We start from the raw sequence: 17808 nt of genomic DNA on the forward strand, positions 1-17808 counted from the left end.
TTTTGAGGATCTGCATGAACTTTTTGTGTTGAACACGATCAAACGCTTTTTCGTAATCTAAAAAGCATAGGAACACGTCCCTCCTCTGATCTTAAGAATTTTGGAGCAGCACCTGTGTCACCCGAAACCCGAACTGAGAATCACTGATGTCCTATTCACTTTTATTTGTATAATCTTTGATAAAGTATTTTTCAGAATATCTTTAAAGTGTGACTCATCAGGCCAATGAGTCTGTGATCTTCACATCTTTTTTGCATTGACTTTCTTGGGTAAGGGAATAAAGGTAGAGCGTAACCACTGTTGAGAATAGCAACGAGTTTCATAAATAAAATTAAAAAAATTGGAAAAATTCTTTGTAAAAGATATAAAACTTTATTAAAATCCCTTTAAAGGGCTACATCACAAAAAAACGTTTTCGAATTTATAAAAAAAATATCATCAGTGTTAGATCTAAAAATAAGTATAACCGATTTAATGAACGTAAAGTTGATATTTAAATTTTGACTAAGGTTAGAGCAAGTTGGTTATACTTAAAGATTGGATGCTAGCTGAGCGACCAAAGAAAAATAATCGGGTAAAAACCCTTTAAATATAACATGGATACATTAAAGGTGCATACTTAAATAAAATGCCTTATGATGGATACATGGCAACAAGGATAATGCCCTTAGGTATTGTATTGAATTTCCCAACACGTGGGATGCAAATTGAGCTGTTTACATTCCAATGACTTAATGGCAACTAAATGCAAAATGAGTGATGTTTCTAAAAGATGTCAAAAATCAAACCGACAACGTGACGTAGAAGCTACCCTGTATTACTACAGCCAACTAATTGTAATAAAATATTTTTAAAACATTTTTAACAGTAATAACAAACATCAACAAAGTTGTGGCTATAATTACATTTGCCTTGATTATGTAAGATGTAGGTAGAGTATAAAATTATTTTTTAATGTAAATAGAGAATTAGCCAGAATGTATGCAGCCATCTTTAGATAATTCAAATGAAGTTGAATTAATTAGCGAATAATGGATCCATTTATAATACAGAACATCTGGGGCCAAATAATTAAGTGGAAAATATTTTTGCTAAGATGTTTTATTTATATGAATAGGTTGATGATTGTGGTTCGTATTCAAAATTAAAGTAAGTCAAACTGTGTTAATGAAAATTTAATTTACTATGAATTAAAAAGGGGGTTGTTGGTTTAATTGTACTAATTGGCAGAGTAAATTAGAGAGTCTGTAGTATGTGGAAATCTGATATCAAAGTAGTGTTGAAATTAAGATAAGTATTATAGTCACAGGAGGAGACTGATATGATATAATGATATGTAAGTTGATTGGATATAGATAGCTGAGTGTAGAAATTGGAAGTAAAGACAGAATATTAATTGAACTAATAACCTGGGCAAGAGTATGAGGTCCTTTTATGTATCGTAGACATCTAGGACTAAAAAATGCTTTTGAATTAGGGATTTTTGTAACAAGTTATTGAGTTTAATTGAAAAGGTTTAAAATTGGATGGATGTATGAAGGTGTTTTGGAAAAAAGCGAGCATCATTGGTAAAAAATTAAATATTTTATGTAATGTTGAAATTCCCTTTCATCCAGTAGTTTGAGTATTTCTGAAGGGATTTCATCTAGTCCAAGCGCCTTTGTTTTTGAATTTAATATTGCCTTTTCTTTCTCCTCTTTAGTGATTGAAGAGCCAGTCAGCTGGTCGTCTGTATAAATTTCACTCATGGGTCTTTCGTCATGGAAGAGCTCCTGGATATAGTTTTCCCATATATCAATTTTCTCCTTTTCATCCAGCACTATCTGGTCATCTTGATTAACTATGGTATATAGTTGGTCTTCGTTTTCTGTATACTTTAGCAGTCTCCTTAAGCTTTTTATGTAAATTACGGTCGTCGTGCTGTCGTTGTAAATGTTCTAGATCGATATATTGTTGCTTAAGACATTCAATTTTTGCTATTATTTTATTTTGGCATCATAGTAAATAGGAGAGAAAATCTAGCTGAAATCATAGAATAATTCAATGAATCTAAAACAACTAAATTGTCTTTTTATTGATAAATTTTATAAAAATAGGGAAGCCATACATTTTTACTACTTTATGTTAACAACAAGCTCTTATACATTAATTTTCGACTATCAGTGCAGTTTACTTCACCCCACTTACACGCAGAATGGGTTTGAAATATTAATTTTGATATAACGAGCCTGATATGGTACAATTTAGCATTGGACCTTTCTTTCGCCGTTTGTTTACTAACTACAGTGTTCATTCGAGCCTAACGATTTAGGAGTCTCAAAGGTTGACACTGATTGTTGTTTTCTCTAACTGATATACAACAATGTGACAAATCTGAAAACATGGAAAATACTGTGTTATGATTAATAGACCAGGAAGGATCTGTTTTTAGGTGGATGTGAGAGGTGGCATTCGGATTTTTGCTGCCAAAGTTAGATGATAACTTCGTTAATAATAATTATTGACTTATGCTCCTTCTCAAATATGACCGGAACATTAATAAAAAAATAAAATATTTAAAAATTTCAAAAAATTTAGTTTTTTCTATTTTCTTTGCTTATAACTTTAAAACGATTCATTTTGGAACAAAGTCGTATAGGAATAAAACAAAGATAATTAAATTTTCTATCAGCTACGATTGGTTAAAAATGTCTTAATTTATCACCCTTGCTGCAAAATAGCAATAGATATAAAATAAGGGGGCAAAACAAGCCTGTCTTTATTCAATGTTTTTCCATCACTTAGGTTACACTTGGAACCTTCCTAATTCGCTTAGAACATTTTTGTAATGTGCTAAAACCTTACACCAAATTTCATTAAAATTGACTTACTAGATTTTGCATAATAATTTTGCAATCTTAACACTTTTTTTTTAAATTAAAATTTATTAAAATCTTGAACAACAAAAATTAGAACATACAAAGTTTTGTCAAATTTTTTACATATAAAGAAGCACTCCACCTATCTAATGCACTTTACAGAATTGAAATCGGATTATTGAAGCAGCCTCAGCAATGTTTTAAAGTTATAAACAATTTTTTGGCTTATAAACAAATTAGTGCTGTGGCCAGGATGGGGTGCTACGGGATCCTTAAGTTTTTTTATGTAGTTTAACCCGTAGAACACGAATTTTTTGGTTAACAGTTGATCCGGATGTCGATAAGATTGTTATAAACAAAGAACTTGAGGAATTACATAACATCGATTTTTCGCAAAATAAAACATTTTTTTGTATTTCTTGGGTAATTCTAAGCAAAAAATGTTTTTCCGTAGGATGCATATTTTCGAGATAAACGCGGTGAAACTTTCAAAAAATCGAAAAATTGCAATTTTTGAACGCGAATAACTTTTGATTAAAAAATAAAATAGCAATTCTGCTGACAGCATTTGAAAGTTTAAGTCGAATTATACCGGTTTTAGTTATTTGCATTGCTAAAAATTAATTTTTTTATTATTAATCAAAGCTAATTGTTTATAAGCCAAAAAATTGTTTATAATTTTAAAACATTGCTGAGGTCCCTTAACCACGTTCTACACCTTCGGCAAAGAATTAAGGATTTGCATGAAATTTTAGTATGTTATAGTTTACTTAAAAAAACTAAGACTTGATTTTTTAAAAATTGTTTTACCGTGCCGTTTAATTACTATTAAGGTTCAAAGTTAAGTTTTAACATGGGCTCTTATGGGAATTCTTAAAAAGTTAATAACTTTTGACCCAAATGATTTTTAATTATTTGTGCTTAAATTAAAGGTTTTTTTGTAAGGAATAACATATTGAAAAATGAGGTTTGTTTACCGTACCATTATTAAATAAAAGTGAAAATACTGTTTCGAAAATACTGTTTCGCTTGCATATAAGTTCCCCCCTTTCCTCTGAGAGGCATACCCCGCAACGAAGGTGTAGAACGTCGTTAATTAATCCGATTTTAATTCTCTAAAGTCTAAAGTGTTTAGATAGGTAGAGCACCTCTTTATATGTAAAAAATTAGCCAACTTCTAAATGGTCTACTTTTTGTTCAGAAAGATTTTAAAAAAATTTAACTTTTTTAAAAACATTTAGATTGCCAATTTATTATGCAAAATCTATTAAATCGATTTTAATATAATTTGGTAGACCATTAAAGTAGGTTGTAAGAATTTTCTAAGCGAATTACTAAGGTTCTAAGTGCCACCAAAGTGGTTAAAAACGATTGAATAACAACAGGCGTATTTTGCCACCTTATTTTGTATTTATTGATATATTGCAGAAAAGGTAATACCTTAAGACATTATGGACATTATATCATACAAAATTCAATTGTCTTTATTTTATTTCTGTACGACTTTGTTCCAAAACGAATCGTTTTAAAGTTATAAGCAAAGAAAGCAGAAAAAAGTCGATGTTTTTCGAAATTTTTAAATATTTTGTAACGAAATAAGCGATGGACTACCCAGCTAATTGAAATAATATTCGAAAATATTACCTCAACTAACCAAGATAGCCATCGTTACACCCTTAGCTTAGCTCAGTCACTCAGGTGTGTGTTCGTCTTGTCCTAACCTCAGATATGAACTACGAAAATTGGAATGGAAGCAAACAAAACATAGTTTTTAACTAATCATGTTTATTGTTCATAAAGATATAATAAATAAAATGACTTAGTAAATTGCATTAACAAATGTATTTAAATTCTTGCCAAAAACTAACAATTCTGGATTATACTTATGGCTTTTGGTAGCTGATGGTATCTTCTTGATGTCGTATGGTTCTGCTGTTGTAGACTTCTCGTAGGCCTGGGCGGATCTTCGGCCCAAGGCCCCTGCAGCTAGAGGTGGTGGTTGTGCAGTCTGGATGTCATTGTCTTCGCCTTCAAGTGTGCATCACTGGTGATGTGAGGCTTAGGTTCCCGAAGAGGGAAAGGTTGATCTCTTTCCAAAAAAACTATAAAACAGAGACACATATCAATCATCAAGAAGAAAAACCAAAATATACCTTTGCCAAATAGTATTCAGAAATAGTAATTGGCAAGGGTAAATTACATAGAATTTAGATGAGAATAGTTAAAATTCTGATTACCAAACGTGCATATTAATAGATGAAAAGAAATATAGAAATCAAACACATGGTTGAACATTTGAAGGTTAGATAAAAAAAACATTAGAAAAACTGTTAGACGGAGAAATATAATTACTGTAAGAAATTATTAAAAAAACTATGTGTAACTCACCCCAAGAGGAAGATAATTTGTTGAAATAGAAATGATTTATTTTTCGAATTACATGCCTTTTTAAGGATTAATTTTTCCCTTCCAGTGTATGTCAGGGAGTAGGGGGTCAAGTCGATGAAGTGACACTGTCATTGAAAACGACATTTAAAATGACAACCAAGTACTATGAAGTAGCGGCCTGTTCCGTATTGAAAATACAGATATTTGGAGAGTATGAATATACGAGGTATGTTCAGTATGATGATTTAAATGAAAGAGATATATTAAATAGAAGATAATAAAAGAGGGTAATAAAAGAGAGCGCCAACCGATTTTTAAAGGGGAAAATGGGTAAACCAATTAGAAGAAGATAATTATTAATGAAATATTAAAGGAAATAAGGTAAAATAATTATTTAAAAATAAAATATCAAAGATGTGACGTTTGTAACGTTACAATTTTAATTTTTTTATTAATGTTCCGGGCATATTTGAGAAGGAGCATAAGTCAATTATTATTACTGAAGGTGTCACCTAACTTTATCTGCAAAATCCGAATGCCACCTCTTACATCCAAAAATAGACGTTTTTTTACAGATTATTCCTGGTCTATAATTATAAATGGTTGGTTTAAGTATGGAAAGAAGAAGAGGAAGTCAAATTACTTTTAGCGATACTTTAACAGATATAACAAATATTTATTCTTGTGGTGCATATCCGTTTCGGATGTTGGCAATCATCATGGTAATCTTTGCTCTCAAAAGAATTGTCGTTGTCGTGTTGAACCACGCACGTAGATATTTCAACCAGCAAAATTCTTCGCCTTTCTGGTGCTCGTTTTCCTTCTACTTTTCCTTGTAAAATTAGTTGCAGCAATCCATATCTTTCTCTGTTCCTCATGACGTGATTGAGGTATTCGATTTTTGCTGTTTTTATTGTGATTAACAGCTCTTTTTAGAGTTGCACAAGTTTGACTTGAATGTTTGAACTTGACTTGAGTTTGACTTAATTTTAAGTTAAACTCAAGTCAATCCTTCTGACAAATAATTCAAGTCAAGTCAAACTGGTCAATCGTACAGGTTTGAAAATTCAAACTGTGTGTTTGTCAAACTAGTTTGAAAAATAATTTATTTAGTAGAGATATGTTAGTTGCCAATTAACCTTCGGAGTACGAAGACTGGGTCAAGCGTGACCCGAAATTCAGTTATTTCTTAATATTTTATGAAATAATTTTTTTACAAATCGGATTGATCGTAAGTTCTCCTTATTTGTTTCAATCTATTTTTTCGTATATAATTCGTGAACATGCAAATTACAGTTTTTCCTCTACGTAACATCTATGATGCCGGGTCAGTGCTGACCCGGTCTTCGGATTTCGAAGAATATTTTCAATATGTTTGTAGGTACACGTAAATCGCAGCCGTCTCTGTTTACGGGTATACGTACAGTAGAACCCCGATAAGTCGGCCTCCGATAACCCGGAAGTCCGGCTAACCCGAACCGATTTTCATCAGACAAAACAAACATTTTTTCACTTTGACCAAGTTTTTTACCAAGAAATGAACAATACTGTATACAACTGTACGTAATTTAGATGTATTGTGCATATTTTATGTATTTCATGTTTTGGCAATTATAAATGAGTTTATCTGTAAGTATACCGTGTTTTATTAATTTTTACCATATTCTCCGGCTAACTCGGATTTTCGATAACTCGGATCGGCCGCAGTCTCGATTAATCCGACTTATCGAGGTTCCACTGTATTCAAATATATGGCCGGAGCAAATTTACCTATGCCCGTTTTATGTAAGGTATTAAAATCTGGCCGCCGCCGGAGCGAACTAGTATATGCCCATGAGTAACCATCTTAAAAAATTTAAATACAATAATTTAGGATTTTCTTTGTTTTTTGTTGAATTAAAGATACTGTTTATTAATACTGACTATTTTTTAAAACATCCTTATAAATAAAATGAGAATGGGTCACGCTTGACCCATCATCGTAATCTAAGTAAGTCAAATAATCTCCGTACTTCGAAGGTTAAGATAAGAAAATTAATAATACAATGAGTCCCACATAAAAGTAACTTGATACAGGGAGCGATTATACTCAAAATAGGGTCCTAAAATTCTTGAAAATGATTCCTGTAAATACGCTTAGAATTGCTTGCTGGCAAGTTTAGTGTTATCGATATCACTTTTTATATTTTTATTTGAGCGTTATTAGATTAAGAAAAAAAAAGAATTCGTTCAAAGGTTTTTTTATCACACCAAGCGTAATCTACTTTAACAAAAATGAATGAAGGAACAACAAAATATATTTTTAATAGAATAGATTTAATGAATTTTTTGCGACTTTGCAATGTTGTTTTAAAAAATTTGTTCACTATTTGTAATTTTATAAGGCTGTTCTGTATTTTTACATAATACAAGTATGCACTTTCAGAGTTGGTCGTATTTGAAATACATTGTATTTCAAATACTATTTAAAATACACTAATGTATTTTGTATTTGAAACACCAGAGGCGAAAGTATTTTGTATTTCAAATATTCGAAATAGTATTTTGAAAATACTTTAAAATTGAAAAATACACCTTTTGATGTCTTGTAAATCTGTTAGGATGAATCACCTCTTTGCGGCGGTTACTTTAGAATTAGGGGAGTAGGGTTCATAAACCTGATTCCAGCAATGTAGTTTATGACTGTGTAGATATTTACTAATAAAGCAATAAAGCTATAAATCACAGCATGAACTAATAGTCCTATTATTCACTTCTTGCATTTTCGTCGTCAGAAACATGTGGCTGCTGGCCAGATGATCCGCCCGTCCCACCCGGCGCTACGAAAGAAAAAATTACAGTGACCGCATACTTAATAAATATGGGTTTTTGTGTAAAAAAAAATAGAAAGATTGAAAAATCAATTGAAATTTACATTTGAGACCGTTTAAGTATTACGTAATGCCAGTTGGGGGGGGGGGGGGGTCAAAAATCTTCAAAAATTGCGTTACGTAATAGTTAAACGCCCATTACAGTGCGTTACGTAGGTGGGGAGAGGGGGTCAAAAATCGCGTTACGTAATACTTGAACGCTCCCTTTCGGAATATAATGAACCTAAGATTAAAAAATTTTTTTAATCATTTTAGATAAAAAGTCGACGACGATCAATGTGTTAGAATGTATGTGTAATGTATATAATTTAAAATAACATTTCATTCAAACAAATAAGTTTTTCATTTTCGGTTTTTTGTTATAAGGAGGTTAACCTCCAAAAAAGTCTTGATGAAGAACACCAGATTGTAACCTCTTTGTAATAGCGACGGATCTACGGGGAGGGAAAAAGGGGATATTTCCCCCTAACAAGGTTCAAGATTAAAGAAAAAAATGGTTGAAACATACAAATATATTACCTTACTGAAACCTAAACCACATACAGACAAATTCAAACCAATAAACACGCTAGTTACAAAAATTGAAGGAACTTAAAACTTACATATAAGTTATTATTTATGTCTTTTATGTAGTTTGGGTTTATCTTTCTTATGTCTTTTGGTTGGTGTTTCATTGGAAGTTCCCCCCTAAACCAAATTTCCCCTCTCAAGGCAAATGTCTAGATCAGCAACTGCATTGCCTTCTATTGAATAAAATTCGTCAGGAAGTAGGTATTTGTATTTTGAAAGTATTTTCAAAATTCTATTTTGTATTTGAAATACAAGCGCAAGAGTATTTTTGTATTTTGTGTTTCAAATACTCATATACAGTATTTTGCCCAACTCTGTGTACTTTGCAATTTTCATTGTTTTGAAATCACCTATATTTATTAATCAGTATCTTAATTAATTCTGCTTCGATTAAAGATGTTTTTCTTTTAATTTTTGCAGTGGGAATACCTTCAAAATCAGACTCAATTTGTTCCGGTACTTATTCTGAGCCGAAAAATATTCAGGTTGAGATATTATGTTTTCACAAAGCACCAGTGGCGGCTCGTCAGAGGAGGCAAGGGAGGCTCAGCCTCCCCATAAATTTTTTACACACTCTATACTGTTTTGTTTATCATGAATCGCGAAAACAACAATTACTCTCACTATTATACAACGTGTAAATTCCATATTATCACTAATTATCCATACGTACGGAGCATTAGCATTAGAACGCATGATCGCGTCTCAGTTTTATTACATATTATTGTAGGCAGGACCCTGGGTTATCCCGAGATGCACGAACGGAGCCGAGAAGCCCAGCATTCTCCGTTGCTAATGCTCCGTGCAGCGCAGCAGGCGTTTAAGGAGACCCGGTCTCCTAACAGTGGCATCTACGGCGCCATCACACGCTGCCCGGAGATATACCAAGGGAGGCAGAGTAGATTCTCAGCTCCGTTGGGTGGTTGGGTGCGTCTCGGGACAACGAATTTTAGGGTCCTGACTAAAAATAATGAAAAATCTAAAAGTGCGAATTTTGTTATGAAATTTGGTATGTGGGGTTATAATAATATTTGGAACAACTTGCTCAAATAACTTTTTCCGATATCTCTAACTCAAAGCAAAATATCGGTAATTTATCGTGTTTTTGAATTCGCAGTAGGCCGCGTTTAGAATTAAAAAAATTCAGTTGAGTATCTTAAAAAATTTGAAGCTTCATTATGTATGGACTGCAAAACTTCAAATCTGTAATTATTTTGATATGCATAGGTATCTATTTACAAATAGATGGAATTGTTAACAAATAAACGACACAAACTTTGGTATTAAACTTTTACTATTAGACTAACTATTTTTAAAATGATGATATCATGAAATTATGAATTAGGATGATATTATGAAATGTAAATAAAAAATGGTCAAAAGATGGGGCCTTAAATTACATTTTTGGCGCATTTTTTGCTAGTGCAAATTTGTCTAGATATTTTACAGTTAGGTATAGCCTCCCCTATTGTAAAAATCACGAGCCGCCACTGCAAAGCACACACTTCAACACGAACGTAATAAACAAGCCAAGCATAGACTTCCTAATATGAACTACAAACTAATTTGAGGAGTAGCAAAGTACAGAGTAAGAGTACAGACCTACTCAAATAAGTCAAAACAAAAGTCGGTACGCTCTTATTTAGAATTGGAAATAAACACATTGCGCAACATGATATTCAAACTTCAAACTGTTTGAAGAAGTTTGATTTCAAGTCAAACCTAAAGATATCAAATTCAAGTCAGGTCAAACTTTTTTACAAAAGAAGTTTGGTTTTCAAGTCAAGTCAAGTTTGTTGAATAAAATCAAACTAGTTTGACTTGATACATCTCTACGAAATTGATGTATTTATTATATATTATTATACAATTGATGTCGAATAACAAAAAGTTAAAAAAATAAGTTGTTAGAATTGTCTAAAAAAACATAATATCTGTGTATTCTATAATCTCTAAAATAGACCAAAAAAATAAGATTTTTCTCGTGCCACATCCCCCTCCTGGCCGAAACCAAATTTTTTGGGTGGTATGGACATCTATATTATTAACCTATATGTTTCCTGCAGCCGATTTTGATGAAATTTTCGCTTTTTTCGTCTATTACTAAAAAGTGAAGCACTCTAAACAAATTTGAGAATAATAAACTCATAAATCATATAAAAAACTTCAATATGCGTTCGCTAAATATGTCTATTTGCAAAATAAGTCATAAATTTTGAAATTTTATAAATCTTCATCACTTATGTAAAAATTAAGTTAGAACCTTCTTATTACACGGAATGCTGAGACTTCTTGTGGTTAAATTAATATTTTAAATTTTAAAGCTATTGGTCAAACAGTTTAAAAGTTATTTAATTTGTTTATCCCAAATTCATATTTTTTGCAACACTATAAGTCAGAAAATTATTAGGTTACAGTAATACTTCGGACAGTTTATGAAAGAAGAAGATTCATACTATTAACTTAATTAAAAAAAAGTGACAAAAAGTAATTTTAAACAGTGTAAAATTATTTTGCAAAAACATGTCGATTTTTTGCTTACTTATAAACAATTAGAATAACTTTTTAACCGTTACCTGTAGAAAAATTATTTTTTCATATTTAGAAAGACTGAATTTTTGTACACATTTAGAAAGAAAAACAATTTTCCTAGGGCAATTAGGGACGAAGTTATCCCCCCGTTTTTTTAATTAATTAGGTTATTAATACAGATGTCCATACTATTAAAAAAATTTGGTTTCGGCCTGGAGGGGGTTGTGTCACCAACAGGATATTTTTTTTCCTTATTTCTCTGAACTAAAAGTATTCTATTATTCTAAAATTTCATATAAGCAAATAAATCATAGTCATTAGAGCACTAGAAACTGTAGGGTCATTGTCATTATTGGTATAATTTGAATCACACACAAGGATCAAAAATTTGTTCCTGTTTGACGTACTGGGTACTGGGAGTAGGCTCAATTTGAGGAGGCGTAGAATACGCAATATATGTTGCTTCATCTAGCTTGTCTTGCACTCCAAAAAACAAAATTTGGTTTATTAAATATTCTGCTATATTTCTTTGGCGCTCATTCATTCGCCGAAGTTTAAATGCGATCGTCATACCAATGCTACTGCATTCGTCGTCAACTGTGGCCAAAGTTTTGTATGCTGCATCCAGAAGTTCTTCCCGTTTTGTTTTTTTCCCTTTGCGGGTAGTGTTGGAATAGGTAGATATTCTATTAGAAGTGGGAGATAACAATGGAGCAGAATCATGTTCCATACTCGATTCAGGGCTGATACATTGAACAGTAATCATCTCAGTGCTGACCTGCAACAAAGAGTAAAAATTATTATTTTTTTAGTTTCCAAAATCTTTAAAGGACTTAGAAGAACAGCAAGGATTCAGAAAAGACCGGTCGACGACGAACGCAGTATTTGTCACGAAACAACTGAAAGGGAAGTCGATAGAATATAACAAACCCGCATATATTTGCTTCGTAGACCTAACGAAAGCATTTGACAGAGTCAGACTTAGCGAAATAATACAGAAAATCAAGCAAAAAAGGTATACATATTGGCAAACATTGTTGAAGTCATAAAACAAATGAACAATAACAACACGACAAAATTTAAAACAAACGACACCACTACGGCCAACAAACCAACACCAGGGAGAATCAGGCAGGGAGGCAGCCTCAGTCCATTTCTATTAAATGCTAATGGATGAAATAATAGAAGATGTGGAATCGCTACAACCAGGATACAGACTCGGTCACAGTAGAATCAGTATAGTGTGCCATGCGGATGATGCTGCCCTACAGGCCTACAGCCCTACAACCCTAGAGGATGAAGATGACCTACAAATACAACTTTATCGATTCTACCAAGCATGTCGATGACTTAACATGAATATATCCACGCAGAAAACAAAATGTATTACCATTGCGAAAGATCCAATTAGATGCAAGCTCGTGGTAGAGGGAAAACCCATAGAACAGCTAAACCAGTTCAAATATCTAGGCGTAGACTTATAAAGTTATCATGACCCATCCCATATGTCAGGAAGCGATAGCGGAGCTAAGTGATGGAATCTTTATAAACGGAAGAATAGTAAATAACATAAAATTCGCTTATGACACCGTTATAATGGCAGACACATGGCAAAAATAAACAAGAAAAAAACTAAAATTATGATCGTTTTAAAAACAGAACATGGAAATGAAAGGTTAATGATAGAGCAAACCCAAATAGAAAAAGTAAAGACATACAAATATCTGGGAACCTGGGTCGATGACAAAAATGACCAAAGCAAAGAAATTAAAGTCCGAATTGAAACTGCAAGGCAAGCATTTATAAAAATGAAGACACTGCTTACAAGCAAAGACCTTCAGTTGCCTCTCAGATTGAGGGCTCTAAGATGCTACATATTTTCTAAAATTCAGTGGGTTAAAAGGATTACCAATGTTGAAGTGCTACGACGTTTAAATAAGGAGTTAGAAATTATGAAGGGTATAAAACTAGAAAACTGGAATATTTGAATCATATTACCAGAGGAGAAAAATACGAATTGCTGAGAATTATTATGCAAGGAAGGATGCAAGTAAGAAGAAGCATAGGAAGAAGACGCATCTCCTGGCTGAGGAACCTTAGAGAATGGTTTAACTGTAGTTCATTACATCTGTTCAGAGCAGCAGCAAACAAAGTGACCATAGCCATTATGATATCCAACCTCCGATAGGAGAGGGAACTTTAAGGAGAAGAAGACCCAACCAGAGACCTAAGAGGACAAATTAACAAGGCCGCTGTCTTATCCGGATGTTTGAGAGATGTGGTCTGGAATAACCCATATAAAATGAGAATGGACAACAAAGTCAGAATTTATAAAACTTGCATCAGACCTGTTATGACCTATGGCTTTGAATCAAGAGAATACACGAATAAAACCAAAAGCATGATACGAACAGTCAAAATGAAGACATTAAGAGCAATGTCTTCAGCAGGGAAGACAAGAAGAGGTAGAATACGAACCAACATCATCAGGGAACAATGTGGCGTGTAAGATGTAGTCAGATGGGGTAGGTAAAGACAAAGAGAATGGTTCAGTCATGTAAAAAGAATGGAGCACAGACTACCAAGAATTGCGCTAGAAGGAAAACCAGCAGGCAAGCGTCCACCGGGGAGACCACCAGAAAGATAGAGAGATAGCTGGCAGACTGCCTCTCAAGAAATACTTCAACGTCGGAATTAACAGACCGACAGATCTACAACAAGTATAAGAAGGAGAAGAAGAAAATCTTTACAAGGATGGGCTTAAGTTGGGAAAGATTTCGAAAATAGATGGAACTTTTCAAGCAGCATAGTTTTTTTTATGAATTGCCGCTGCAATGGAAAGTATCGGATGGTGGCGTTTTGGAAGTAACATATTTTTTTGAAAAATTGACTGAAGGCGACTTGCACTTGCCTAATAATGATTCAACCACATCGCATTTAAATTTTGTTTTCGTATGCGATGATGCGTTTGCCTTGAATGAACACCTACTAAAACCATATTCTAACAAAAATTTAACCAACGAAAGGCGTATTTTTAATTATGGGTTAAGCCTTGCACGAACCGTTGTAGAAAACCTATTTGGTATTTTTGCGAATCGCTTTAGAATACGTCAGGCTGATAGGATCACCAATCAGAGTAAATGAGAAAGAAGTCGAAACCATATGCAAACAGTTAAAGAATGGCAAATCACCTGGCCCATGAAATATAGCTCAGGAACTTATCAAATATGGACCTAAAGTTTTAAATTAAGCGGTTAACACAACTTTTTCAGGAATGCTTAAATAACCATGAAATACCTGAAGAATGGAAAAAGTTACATCTGAGCACTATCCACAAAAAGGGAGATAATTCAAAACCTGAAAACTGTAGAGGAATTGCAGTCATTGATAGTATCAGCAGAATATATGGAAAACTTAAACAGAATAGAAGAAGAATACCAAGATATGGAAGCCGAAGAACAAGCTGGTTTTCGCGCAGGTCGATCTATAATAGATCATGTTTTCTCCACTACTCAGATATGATAGTGTCCGCTGCATATGATAGTGTCCGCTGGTCAAATTATGGGAGGCACTGGGGAAAATAAATGTATAGAATTGGTTGAAGACGTAAAAACGTTGTACTCCGAACAAACAACAAAAATTAAAAGGGGAAATCGCATAGCACCTGGATTCACAGTGACTAAAGTACAAAGGCAAGGATGCTGTATCTCACCAACACTTTTAAAAATATACTTCGAAGCAGCACTCAACAAATGGAACAAAAAATATACGAATATGGACATACCACTAACGAAAATTAGATGCATCTATTAAGGAACGAGATATACATTGAAGGAAAGGCATATCCTTACTGAACAGTGTACTGTGGGATAAAAACATCTCCAAGGAAAATAAAAGAAGAATGTATAACACTATAATAAAAAGCATCACATATTGACGCGAAGTTTGGCCCTTAAAAGACAGAACAGAGAAAATGCTTAGAGCAACAGAAATGGACTTCTGGCGCCGTTCGGCGGAATATCTAGACGCGGCAGATTAACAAACGAGAGAGTCCGAAAAATCATGGGTGTTACACATACTATTGTTGACGACATGAGGACGAAACAACTCAGCTGGTACGGACACGTAAGGAGAATGCCGGAGAATAGAATAGCAAAACAGATCCTCGAATGGCAACCAAGAGAAATGCGCAGACAAGGAAGGCCTAGAAGAAGTTGGAGAGAGGGAGTTGATAGAGAAATCAGGGACAGAGAACTCGAGGACGATCTATGAAATGACAGAACGAGATGAAGGTTGGAAATCGGAAGACGTCGAAGAACCGATATCATAATATATAGCTTTAGAATAGTTCACACAGAGACAAACATGAAACCGGAAAAGATTGCCCTAGTAGTTAACTCTTGTTGTGCCCGTCATAATTTTTTACAACGCAATGCGAAAGCTTTATTCATGCCGCCAAGCTCATAGATATAAAGGACTTCAATTCTGGAACTCTGGACTTCAATTCTGGAATGGAAACTGGAGAGAAGGGAACTAGAAAAAAAGTTAGATTTCTACCAGCCCCGAGAACAAGCTCGCTTCCGCTCAAAATTAGGAACAAACGATCACCTACAAACAGTAAAAACCTTAATAGAAAAGTCGATAGAATAAAACAGACCACTGGTACTTATCTTCGTAGACTTTCACAAAACCTTCGACACTGTGGAATTAGACAGCATTATAACTGCTTTGAACAATAGTAGAATAGATTACCGGTTTACAAAGTTAGTGCAAACATTATACCAAAACGCCACTGTAAAACTACATAATACCACCAGAGAATTCATATCAAGCCAGGGTTTGAGACAGAGCGACACTCTCTCACCTAAATTATTTTCAGCGGTCCTAGAATACGCCTTTAAAATGCTAAAATGGGAAAATAGAGGAATAAAAATAGATGGAGAAATGCTCAATCATCTGCGTTTTGCCGACGATATAGTATTTATTACTGAAAATCTGGGTCAAGCACAAAACAAATGCTACTAGAATTAGAAAAAGTATCTTCAACAATAGGTCTAAAAATGAACATCAGTAAGACCAAATTTATGACAAATTTAGTTCCCAGCGAATACTTAACCATCCAAAATGAAGTGGTGGAATTGACAGAAAAGTACATATATCTCGGTCATGAAATCAGAATAGGTAAGGACAATCAGACCTGCGAATTTCAACGACGAATAACACTTGCTTGGGCGGCGTATGGTTCACTAAGAGACATCTTTAAGAACAACATCCCGACAGCTATGAAACGGAAGACATTTGACCAATGCGTTCTTCCTATTATGACATACGGAGCAGAAACTCTCACGCTCACAAAAACAACAGCACTAAAAATGCGAGTGGCACAAAGGCGCATGGAAAGATCGATTCTCGGCGCGAGAAAAAAGACAAAATAAGGAACCAAGACTTAAGGAAAAGAACAGGTATTACTGATGTTGAACGTATAGCCAAGCTGAAATGGAATTGGGCAGGTCACATAGCGAGACTGAAAGACTCAAGATGGACAGAAAACTAATTGACTGGCTCCCAAGAAAAGACAAACGCAGCAGAAGACGACCACCAACACGCTGGATGGACGACATTAACCGAATATCCAAGAAATGGCAACAAGAAGCACAGAACCGAGAGGAGTGGCGAAGAATGGGAGAGACCTATGTCCAGCAGTGGACAGAATAAATTGCATGATGATGATGGAGAGAAGGGTACAGTATGGATGGACTTCAGGCCAGTGCTTCTCGGAATGAATCACAGCAAGCAAAGGAAATGTCCGTGAAATGTATGAACACTTCTTTGTTGGTGAAGGCAAAGTTTCTTCGCAAGATCGCTTTTTATAGTTGTAATTAATTTTTATAACCATGTCATATAAAAATTATAATACTTACGTTTTCATTTTCTTTATCTTCTACCTCATCGTCACTACTATTGATTGAAGACACGGTCTCACTAGATTCTTCTTGATTCGCGGTAAATAATAAAAGTTCGTAATACCACAGCCCAGGGGTGTAAATATCCTCAGTGGATGCACCGCTTCTTTTAGATTTTTGAACCTTCTTCAGTTCCTTACGAAATGCACTTCGCAAATTATTAATTTTGCTTCGCACTGTTTCTTGAGACGCTTCAACATTAACTGTTTTATACAAATTGATTAATTGTTGATACGCTTTCTCCCTCAAATCCCGATTCGTGTAACATTTATCTTTAACCTTCCATAGGCAAGGATTTGATTGATAAATATCAATAAATTGGCGTAAAAACTCGGGATTATTTGTTTTTTTGTTTGCCATTTTCTCTTAAAAAATCAGATTTACCGAACGAGATCTAAGTTAAATACTTAACTACAGTTCGGACGCCAGACACATGCAGTTTTGTATAGCGATCGCGCCAACGACTGTATGACAACTGCATGCGTGTAGCGTGTGGTAATTTTGGCCTTCAGTTAAGGGCCTGTCAGGCGCCAGACCTCTTCGATGTCCGTGGCCAGCAGGGGGCAGTGAGTGGCCAGCACAAGGAATGAGGAGGACTTTCTTTTTTACCTGTTTGAAATAAACAGT

The 17808-nt window shown here is 34.1% G+C and overlaps 1 protein-coding gene across 1 annotated transcript; it reads right to left on the minus strand.

Moving 5' to 3' along the window:
* Window positions 1-11585: 11585 nt before the first annotated feature.
* Window positions 11586-17580, minus strand: LOC114334695 (uncharacterized). The gene is made up of 2 exons (XM_028284799.2): window positions 17140-17580; window positions 11586-11996 (listed from the first exon to the last, which is right to left on the minus strand). Exons 1-2 carry the CDS (start codon window positions 17539-17541, stop codon window positions 11586-11588), a joined length of 813 nt encoding a protein of 270 aa, XP_028140600.1. The 5' UTR covers window positions 17542-17580.
* Between the last annotated feature and the right edge of the window lie 228 nt (window positions 17581-17808).

Source organism: Diabrotica virgifera, chromosome 5 (assembly GCF_917563875.1).
Source record: "Diabrotica virgifera virgifera chromosome 5, PGI_DIABVI_V3a".
NCBI lineage: Eukaryota > Metazoa > Arthropoda > Insecta > Coleoptera > Chrysomelidae > Diabrotica > Diabrotica virgifera.

Bases quoted from the DNA above. Each gene is read 5' to 3' on its own strand.
- LOC114334695 (XM_028284799.2), bottom strand. From the start codon at position 17,541: ATGGCAAACAAAAAAACAAATAATCCCGAGTTTTTACGCCAATTTATT. The intron at 11,997-17,139 runs GTAAGTATTATA...TCTTTGTTGCAG, and splicing joins AAGATAAAGAAAATGAAAAC to GTCAGCACTGAGATGATTAC.